Source organism: Leptosomus discolor, chromosome 14 (assembly GCF_034619465.1).
Source record: "Leptosomus discolor isolate bLepDis1 chromosome 14, bLepDis1.hap2, whole genome shotgun sequence".
Lineage (NCBI taxonomy): Eukaryota > Metazoa > Chordata > Aves > Leptosomiformes > Leptosomidae > Leptosomus > Leptosomus discolor.
This window is the reverse complement of record NC_141404.1, coordinates 16,966,384-16,976,783: the sequence shown is the minus strand read 5'-3', so window position 1 is coordinate 16,976,783 and position 10,400 is coordinate 16,966,384. Positions and strand designations below refer to the sequence as shown.

The 10,400-nt window shown below is 59.8% G+C and overlaps 1 protein-coding gene across 4 annotated transcripts; it reads right to left on the bottom strand.

The window, feature by feature from the left end:
* Positions 1 to 7,751: 7,751 nt before the first annotated feature.
* NDUFB6 (NADH:ubiquinone oxidoreductase subunit B6) lies at positions 7,752 to 10,157 on the bottom strand. 4 transcript variants are annotated; one of them, XM_086473182.1, is made up of 4 exons: positions 9,969 to 10,157; positions 9,793 to 9,885; positions 9,145 to 9,189; positions 7,752 to 7,904 (listed from the first exon to the last, which is right to left on the bottom strand). In XM_086473182.1, the coding sequence occupies exons 1-4, from the start codon at positions 10,155 to 10,157 to the stop codon at positions 7,836 to 7,838; spliced, it is 396 nt and encodes a 131-aa protein (XP_086329308.1). In that variant the 3' UTR covers positions 7,752 to 7,835. The 4 variants fall into 4 exon arrangements, with proteins under 4 accessions (XP_086329308.1, XP_086329307.1, XP_086329309.1 ...); XM_086473181.1 differs by having other exon boundaries at positions 9,978 to 10,157; XM_086473183.1 differs by lacking the exon at positions 9,145 to 9,189.
* Between the last annotated feature and the right edge of the window lie 243 nt (positions 10,158 to 10,400).

Below are 10,400 nucleotides of genomic sequence, written 5' to 3'. Positions count from 1 at the left end.
CACGGGCACAAGCCAGTCTGTTTGGTAGCGGGTCTCAAGAAATGGCCACACAAAAGCCACCAGCAGACTCGCAGTGTCGCAGGAGGCCGGTCTGCCACTGGGCCGCCCTCCCACCACAGGTCTGCTCCAGTTTAGGGAAGGCGGCAGCTCGCACAGAGTACAGCCCCGAAGCACAAGTCCCAGATGACAATGTGCAGAGTATGGCAAGATCTCAGTGTTCAGATCAACAAGGGCTACAGTCTGGGATCTGCAGCCTATCTCCATCAGCCAGCAGCTGTGATCTGCACCGCTCATCTCCACCTCGGCTCCCTCTAAATACATCTCCTGGTCTCCATTACCTCCCGACCGACCCGCAGCAGCGCACCACCGTCTGTGCATGAATGCCCCAGGCATGTACAGCAAGCACTTCTTAGATAACCTTCTGTCCGACCATGAAAAACCACCCATCCGCATCCTGGGCCTGAAGGCTTACGGAGCGCTGAGCACCAGCCGAGATTTCGATCTGAAAAAATGCTTGGAGGAAATAGTATGACATTTCAAACACGATGTGCACATTATTCACTCTCCCCCAGCAGTTCAACAGACCATCACCCCAAAACATTTGTTTCCTGATGCTTGGGAGGCAGAAGTAGGCACACCCCAGAAGCAGGCGCAGGGAGGCCAGGGATGTACCCCAGAAGCAGGCGCGAGGAGGGGAGAGGAGAGCTGCTCAGAAAATGGAGTGGCTAGCCAGCATACCGAGCCTTTTCCATCCACCGTAACAGACTTCTGCATCCAGAATCTGGAGGCTGACGTGCTGTACAATCCAGGGGTCTTAATGAGGTATCAGGGCCCAAACAGCCTTAGGATGCTTCAAAGACCCAAGCATAAGAGCCAGCCAACCGATTCTAAACGGCAAACTCGCAAATGCTTTGGAAACTCTGCACAAAGCCCCCCAGAGCCCCCAGCAGATGGGTTTCTAAGCTGGAGGTTAGATGGCAGGCCTGAAGGACAGGCATCCCTGGTTCTCTCGGGGGCTCTGCCGTGGCCCAGCCCCTGACCCACGCTCAGCAGCACCGTGCCCATAACTGCCGTAAGCGAGGCTCACTGGCCTGCCCGAGAGGAGAACTGGGGGGTTCGACCCCCCTGTACCGAGACCGGGGCGCACTGCAAGGGCTCGGCGCAGGCAGGTAAGGTGAGGGGATTCACCGAGCCTCCCCTGTCTTCCTACGACTCCCAAGTTCGCTAAAACCCCATCGCGGCGTGTGGCCCCGGGCTGAGGTACGAGGAGGGCGGCTGCAGCCCTCAGGCCACCTCACAAACCCCGGGTGAGGCACCCCGACAGCCGCAGACCCCCGCTGCGGGATTCCCGGCTCGCCCCAGCAGCAGGACCCCAACACCAGGTGTGTGTCCCCCGGCCTCCGGGGCCCGGCTCCCGCGGCCCGCCCCCCCCCTCCCGGCCAGCCGGGCTCGGGCCCACCGGCAACAGGTGGTGCAGGGCGGCCGGGGGGAGGCCGGGGCCCAGCCGGGGGCTCCGGCCGGGAGAGCGCCAAGCCGGTGGCGCTGCTGCGAGCCGCGGCCCGCGGAGCTGCAGCGGGAGGCCCCGGGCGGCCCGTTCCCCGCCTTCCCCGCGCTCCCGGAGGCCCCCACCGCCCCCCACCGCCGCTTACCTGGGGATGGAGGCGGCCGCGCTGCTGCTCGCGTCCCCCCCCGGCCTCGCACTTTCCCCCGGGCAGAGCAACTTCCACCCCCTCCCTCCTGCCCGCCCGCCCGCCGCGGCGCCCGGCCGCTCCGCCGGCGCCTTCCTCCCGCTCCGCCGCCGGCCCGGCCTGCCCCGGAGTCCCCGAGCCCGCCCTTACGCCGCCGCCGTGGCGTAGCGCCCCATCCCGGCCTCCGGGCGCTACGGCGCGGAAACAGCGCAGAGGCCGTCGTGAATAGCGCGGGGGAACTACAAGCCCCGAGGGGCGCCGCGCGGAGGAAGCGGAAGGCTGTGGCCGAGCGGGGCGTACCGGGAGCGGTGGTTCGGGGCCGGGGCGCGGCCGGCGGGGTCCCCGGGCGGGCGGGGGGCCGGTGGGGGCGTGGGAGGGAGGCGGCGAGGCGCGGCTGGTGGCGGGGGCCCTGCACGGAGGGTGAGGACTACAAGTCCCAGGGTGCTTTGCGGCTGCCGTGTTGGGGGGCGTCGGTACGAAGGCGGTGCTGCCCCCGGCGGGGTGCGTCGAGGCCAGGCCCGGCCTGAGGCCTCCATCGCTCGGGGCCTCGAGTACGGCAGGCGGGTGCCGGCCCCGCGCTCTCAAGCGGAGAACGCCGTTCCCGCCGAGCCCCGGAGCGCATCCCGACGCCGCGGGCCGAGCGGTCCCCGTGTGCCCCCCCGGGGCGGCAGGAGAGGGAGGATCAGGGCTCGGGCGTTCCTGGCGCGGAGATCAGAAGCCCGGGGCTGAGCAAAGCCAGGCTTCCCGGCCTTCCCACGGCACGGCACGGCCCGGCCAGCCCCGCCCTTGGAAGGAGCCGCTGCACCCTGGCTCATTACAGCTCTTAATGACCTGGCGGCACATGAAGGGAACCTGGAGCTGGCACGGAGTCGCCTCAGCCCTCCAGGCGACGTGCAGCCACGCTTCGGCTTCGGATGGCGAGGAGCCGTGCCATCAGGGAGGCAGTGGGAGCCTCGGTGCTCGCGTCCCCCCCCGGCCTCGCACTTTCCCCCGGAGCCTCCCAAAAGCTCACCCCCGCCAGCTGTGGCCCCTGGCAGGTAGGGACACGTGGGGCCTGCTCTTCCATCCAGCTTCAGGTCTGCATCCCCCCACCTGGAGCTCACGGACATCCCAACCTACACTCACCTGTTTAACGAGCACCTTCAAACCCTCCCACCCTGCTGAGATGAGAAGTGGGGGCAGCACCTGTGGAGCTCGGGGTGCAGGGGTGCTCCCCTCCCGGAGTCACACATGAAAACGGGGAGGGGGAACCCCCCATGTGAACAGGCCACACCGGTCTGGCACACACAGACGTGAAATAAACGGTGGTTGTTCCAGCAAAAGCAGCTTTGTTCATGCCACTGCACTTGGAGGGGGGATGAATGGTTGCTAAATGAGGATGGACAGCTGCTCGATGAGGGGAAATGTTATCTTGATGCTGCTGGACCCTTCCCAAAGGGGACCTGAAGCTTTCTGTGCAGGCAGTCGTGGGGAGCTGCGACAGCAACGCATTTGGGAGGGCTGTCTGTCTTCTGTGAAGACGATGCAGGGACCAAAAGCCGAGCGGATAGCTTTTGCTTCCGTCCATCTCTGTAAGACGTACCTGCTAGTCATAGCGATGCGTTTATCTGTAGGCAGACCTTTTCTAGAGGCTGCAGAAGCAGCTCGCCCTTTGCTCTTCAGGGGTGTGTAATAAAGAATGGCTAACTAGCTTTTAGAAAACTGGCTTTTAGAAAAGAACTGCTGAGTTCTTTAGAAAATAACACTGAGTTGTTATTGAGTTTTCTCGGCTTCAGGTGGACCAGGGGAAGAGCAGCCCCCCACAGCCCTCACTCACAGGCGGGTTTCCTGGACTGGCGAAATCGCTGGGTTTGGTGCTCGCCCAGCGCCTAAGGGAAGCACAAGGCAGGTATCCCGGCACACAGCCCTGCGTGGGGTCAGCACCCCAAAATGGCCGCTGGGGCTGCCCTGCCCACTGTAGGGCAACCCCTGTTGGGATTCCCTGGGGAAAGGGTGAAGTTGGGCTTAGAAAGAACCTGCTGGCTACCCCAAGGTGGCTATCTTGAATAAGACCCATCACCATCTCACTGAGCGTTAGCTGTAACGGGAGCTCACAGGGACACACGGGCATCTGGTGCCACGTGAGGCACCCTCGGGTGTCCGAGATGTGCGCGCAAGTCTGCCACACGTCACGTGAGACCTATCGGATGTCTTCATCCTGGATATCTTCAACCTTGCCGAGTAGCAGTTGGAGACAAGGAAGGATCCTCAAAGCACCCAAAATGTCTCTGCATGCTTACGTGTGGGCAACTGAATCGAGCCCCTTTTGTTATGCATAATGTTATTAATTGAGACACGAGCAGCACGACTGAATGCTACCGAGCGAAGGGAGGAGCGGCGGAGTCATCGCAGCCTCGGTGTGGGTTTCAACATCCCATCCACACAGCACGAAAAAAACAGCTGCTGACATCCAGCTCTTCTGGCGCAATGGGGGAGTTCCTGGCTGAAATGACGTCAGCAGCTTGGCCCTCTGCGTTTGGACAATAAACATCCAAAGCTAACTTTGGCCCAGTTAGAAAGCGATTTCAAGTAGCGGATGAATGCCAGTGTGTTCTGTCAGGAAGTCACATGAACTGGGACTCACATCACCTAATTTTAGATGTATAAAATGAGGCTTGTAAATTGTACCAGCCATCACACCTCCATCCGTGAGCAATGGAGAAAGGCAGAGGGTTCCAGTTACTCCAGGAAAGTTCCGATTTCTATCATTGATTATAGAGAGAATCAAACATTCGGCCAACGCAGCAGAGGCATCAATATTTCAGTGAAATGCATTCCTCCAAACAATCGCTGTAGTAGCACTGAAGGCCTCGCTGAAGGCAAAGTAAGTCACCCCCTGCTCTGCCCTGATCAAACCTCATCTTACCACAGACGGCAGTCACATTTTTCAGGCACTCTTAACTCCACGCTGCCTGTTCCCCACCTTCTCCTCCACCTGCCACGCCTTCCGAAAGGACTCATCCCACAGGTTTCTCCTGGGGACCAAGGCGAAGCTGGCTGGTCTGTAGCTGCCTGGGTCACCCTGAGCCCTTTTTGACGATGGCACAAAACTGGCTTTCCTCCAGCAGCCAGCTCCCCCAGTGCCCCGGGCTGCAGCCTGGCCGGCCCCGTGGGCTCGCGCAGGCGAGATCCAACAAGCGAACGCCGAACGGATCCTCAGGGGTTCCCCCATACGGCAGCGTAGACGCAGGTGCTGATGCGATGGCTCTGTACCCTGTGTCTCCTCCGGAGGCAGACGAGCTTGCCTGGCCCTGACATGCGAAGGGATACCCTGCGGGGTGGGAGAAACTGGGAGCTGAGCTGGAGCAGCCCCAGCTCGCCGAGCACAAAGGACGGCCCGCCCAGGGCTGTCAAGGACTGGAGGACGCCCAGGGAGGCTTCTTGGCCGAGTTGTTGCAGCCAGCGCTGGAACTTGAGGTCCCTCAGGTGAGAGGGAGGAAGGGCTAGTGTGTTCAGCCGCCTGAGGGTCCTCCAGTCCTCGTTTCCCAAGACACCAAGCTTTTAATGAGCGCTTTCCTCCATCCTTACCTCCTGCTCTGCCTCCAGTTTACCCCAGCTCGGACTGGCAAGGGGCTCTTTTCTGGTACCTGCCCTCAACCCTCTCATTTGCAGCCCGAGGAACAAGGAGGTCCTGACAGCTCTCCGGAGGGCTGGAATGGAAGTCATGGCCCAGAGCATGTGGTCCGTCACCTATTTGGGAGGAGGTCTTCCTCCCCGTGCCCTTGAGCTGTTGTAACGGCTTTTTGTAACAAGACAGGTGCAAAAAAAATGTAACTCTTGACTAAATATAGTATCTATCACTGATCTGATATTTTTTTAGCTAGTAGGGATCTCAAAAGAAAGTTCTGTAGAAGACGTACTGCTGGGTGTACGTATGTGGGTGGTATACGTGTGTGGGTAACACCGAGGAGGTTTAAGGGAACAATACTGCACAAACCCCGAAGAGTTTTGATTTCATTGTCAAGATCGTGCATCACCCACATTGAGCACGAGGGAACTCAGACAGCCCAGCGGTGTAACTGAGGCCCAGTTACGCTGTTTGTAGGGAGGCACGTTCACAGCCCAGGTCCAGCACGCTGCCGGCAGAACGGTGTCCTGCGGCGGGCGCAGTCCTCCTGCTCGCCCAGCACCATGTGCCATCTTCTTCAGCAAGACAGGAGCGGCAGCGGTGACGAACACTCCTGCCATAACTGTGCCGGGATATGTTCCGTGCCTCATGTTGTCTTTTTTCGTGGGGTTGTGACACTCAAAACTCTCCCCGTTTGAGGGAGAGGTATCCGTTCCCTCTACTCAGGGAGGGTTATCTGTTCCAAAATGCCAAGGTGATCCCCGGGGCCTCACACCAGACCTTGAGACTTGGGACTGAGTCTGTGGCCTAGAACAGCCACCTGGACCCCACATCGTGGGGGATCAGGGGTGGCTCTAGGGGTGCTAGAGCTGTGGAGCTGTCCATGGGACTCTGGGGGTTCTATGAATTCCCTGTAGTCCTGGGGGAGCTCTCACTAGGGGAGAGGTGTCAGGGCTTCCCCAGGGTGAATCTGGGAGCCCTGGGGGTAGCAGGCATCCCTATGGGCATGGGGTGTCCTCAGGAGATGTCACAGTCCCCCGTTCCTCACAAGCCTCACAGAAGCATACAGGGGGACCTTGGAGAAGTGGGGTGCCCCAACCAGTCTCTCCTTAGTGGGGTGGGGGTGGCAGGGGACCCCAGGGGTCACTCACCGGCAGGGCAGTGGGCTCGGTGTTATCCTCAGGGCACGGCATCTGCGGGCAGGGGCCAGGGGAGGCCTTCCCGTCCACGGCGTCACCAGGGTCGGCCAGGCTGAGCAGCAGCAAGTTGGTGCAGGAGAAGGTTCGCTTCAGGCTGCGGCGGTTTGGGGGTGACGCACTCCTGGGGAACTCCATGCTGGGGGCACTGACACACCATGGGGCAGAGGGAGTGACAGGGACTCCCACAGCCATGGGGCAGCGTCCTCCATGGCCATGGGAAGGAAGGACAGGGCTCAGCCCCCCTGCAGCCCCTCTGTTAACCCCATTGCCCCCCTATTACCACTAAGAGAACCCTTAATAGCCCCCCTCAACTCCCCAGTCTCCCCCTTGACTCTTAACCTTTCCCTGTGTGCCCCAACAGCCCCCGCTGACTCTCCAGCTCCCCCAGGGATCCCCTCTAGAGCCTCCCAGTGATGACCCACAGGATCCTTCTGCCCTCTCACAGCCCACAACTGCACCCCCTCCCCGTTATTCCTCACTTGCTCTCCCACCCCGAGATGCCTTTTACCCGAGGAAAGAGATGGCCACGGGCTTGGCGAGGGCCTGGGGGCTGCGGGCTGAGCACGGGTGCCTGACGCGGGGTCCACGGGTTCCCTGATCTCCTTTGACTGCAGGCGAGTTTTCAGCCCTGTGTTGGCCACGGCCCTGCTGTGGTGGGTTACGAGGGGTCTGTCTGCCCCCAGGCACTGCAGGGGGGCTCCAGCCTATCACCCTGACCTCTCAAACCCTGGCTATACTGGTCTCACATGGTTCCATAATGCCTCTGCCCCAGCCCCTCCCCTTATGTACCAAATGGTTTAACCATTTCTATCCCCAAAGTAGCCACCAAAATACTTAGAACCACAGAATATCTCAAGTTGGAAGGGATCCGTAAGGATCACCAGTGCCAGCTCCCTGCTCAGGTACGTGGGGCCAGTAAGGGCAGGAAAGCTCCAACTCAGAAAGGGCTGAAGACGGAGGAGAAAGTGTGAAAGGGTAAAGAACTTCTGGCAGCAGGGCTTACTAGGAGCTCACCGTGACACCCTTCCTTTGAGCAGACTACTCCACAACCCCCTACAGCGTCCCTCCTGTTCCTGTAAGACCCACATCATCCTGCTGCCAGATCCTGTCAGGTCGGGTAAAAAGTTGAGGAAGCGGGTGGGAGATCACCAGGACTTGGCAATAAAGCTCACCAAAGGCAAAAGGAACTCCCATACGAGCAGCAACTGGAATAATGTGGATAAGGAGAAAGTCAAGGACAGAAAAGCTGAGGCGATGCAGAATGAAGACTCTTTTATAGAAGAGACAAAACAGTTGCAGTTCCCGCCTTGTTTGCTGAAGGAGGAAATCAGCACTTGGCCATCAGTGGTGCTCGTCGGGATCTTCTTTCAGGGGTGGCATAATTTCTCCCGTCTCCAAAATTCTGTCCCCCTGATGGAATAAGAGAGTGTGGTGAGCATTTCCTCCCACACCCTGCACACAGCACAGTCTTTCTGTTAAGCTGTAACTGTCCTCACTTCCAGACAAAAAAAATAAATCTTACTACAGCTTACTCGGAACACTCTCACTCACCCAGCAGTTCCCAGGATGCTGAAATAACATCACAGCCAAATTACCCGAAATCTGTACTTGCTTTACGCTTCTTTTCAGCTATACAACAGCAGCCAAACATTTTGAGACTACCTGGTTTTAAAAACGTGTCTCGGACTTCGAGCGCTGCATAACCACCTTCGACACAGCACAACTGCAAGTGAGCCGCCAAACCCGCAGCCCACGAAGAGCCCCGTGATCCCTCACAAACCAGTCTGATGCCCAACGGCCGTTTGTTACCGCTTCAGGCACCGTCTCGGCCCACCGAGCTGCCCTAGCTTGAGGGAGTAACTAGGCTGAAGTCAGAGGCCTCCAGCTTGGCCTTCAGCACGTGGCTGTGTGGTTGTTAAGGATGGAACTTTTCACTATTTCGCTTTAGATAAAGCACAATTCAGTGGGTGTTATGCAAAACAAAGCGCAACTGAGCAGCAGAGCTAAACTTTATGACAATGTTTGCCCACTGACTCGCTACATCATGCAATGAGCAATGGCTCAGAGCAGCCTGAACACTGGTAAGGACCAACCAACCTGACACTCTCCATTTGGTAAACCTAAGCCCAAGCTCAGGTGACGCGGCTCTTGTCTCTCTGGGGACTCCTGAGCGTAGGGGACCTCCAGGGATGCCTGGGACCAAGCTCATGCGGCCAGAACTGACACACTTAGTGCCAAACCCCCCACGACTCCTGACAGCCGCCGCTCCCGTCACGAGGAGCAGCAGAGCCACTCCTGCACCACTCCATGCAGCAACAGTCAGGCTTTCACAGGGGCTTTACACACCCAACCCGCTTCGCAAAGATGCTGTTCCTGCACCGCAACCGACGCCTGCATTCCCGTCAGGGAATGTCCGTGCTTTCCGCCCAGGACGGGCAGTGCTGTCAGCCAGGTACTGCCGCTGCCGAGGGAGGTACCCCTGAGAAAGGGACTGGCTGCTCTGAGGACAAGATGAAAACTGCTCAGAAATACTGTAACTGCGCTGCTCCCGGGCAGCCTGCCCACAGAACCAAGCTCATCCTTCTAGAAATTCTCCCTTTTCTGCCTGTTTTACAAAGCTGGAAGATAAAACAAGTATTAACAGACTTACTGGGAATATCCGTGGATTAGACGTAATGACACCGTGCGGCAATTTCTGGAAGTAGGGGGGGGAGAAGAGAGGGGAGGGGTAAAGAAAAAGGAGTGTCACCCAGAGGAACTACAAAGGACTTCCAAAATGGGGAAAACAACCCCTTTAAAACACAAGCTCTATGGAGTACAAGCTGGGTTCTTTCCATTAGCTGAAGAAATATCTGAGGCTCATACAACTACACCTCCCGAGCAAGTTAAGACTGTAGAAGTGGAAGGTCTGTTCCATCGGCAGTGCATTGGCCATTGCCCTTCCCCACCCCAGCAGCCGCAGCCTGCTCATCCCCAGGGTCACCGTCCCTCCAGGAAAGCAACGATCCAGACACAGCTTTCTGGCTCACAGGAGGCAGCACGGTGAAAGGGAGCCGCTCTCATAAAAGATTACCCAAAAGTGTACTTGTGCCGCCCGAGGAAGGGAAAACGAGCCGTGAACAGACCGGGGGAAGTCACCCTAACCCGCAGCAGCACGTTCGTACAAGCCCTTCTGCGATGGCTTGCTGCATCGCCCCCCCCCCCCCCCCCCCCCCCCACGAGAGAGCTTCTTGCAGGGTGAACCTCCATTTCCCTCGCTTTCCCTTAACCTCGCGTTTCCTTCGGGGGCCGCACGCACCATGACGTGGTACTTCAGGTAGTAGAGGATGATCCAGGCGGGGACCAGGACCCGCGCCACGACGAAGCCGCCGGTCTGGCAGGCCTTGTACACCTGTGGGGCACAGGGACGCGCGTCAGGCCTGGGGCGGCAGGGCCGTGTGTGTGTCCGTCCGTCCGTCCGTCCGTGTCCCCCGCCCCGCTCACCTGGTGCCGCCAGAGCCCGCCGGGCTGCAGGAAGCGCTCCCAGAAGGCGGCCACCGGCCCCAGCCGCCGCGGCGGCAGGACGGGCTCCCGCTCGCTCAGCTCCTGGTCCCGCAGCCAGCGGCGCCGCAGGGCGCGGAGCTGCTGCAGCCGCAGCTTCTCGTCCTCGCTGTAGCCGCTCATGGCGCCGCCGGCCCCGGTGCGGCCTGGCCTGGCCTAGCCCGGCTCTGCGCGGCAGGCGGGCGCCGTGTCCTTCGCCGCGGCGCACGGCGATGACGTCCTCAGGGCGCGCCGGGGCGGGCACAGCGGGGTCAGCAGAGCCCCCTGCGTGGATAGCTCAGCCGAGAGAGCATCAGACTTTTAATCCGAACGACCCGAGTTCGAGCCCTTAATTAGGCGGGAGGGCGCCTCCTTTCCCACCGCCTC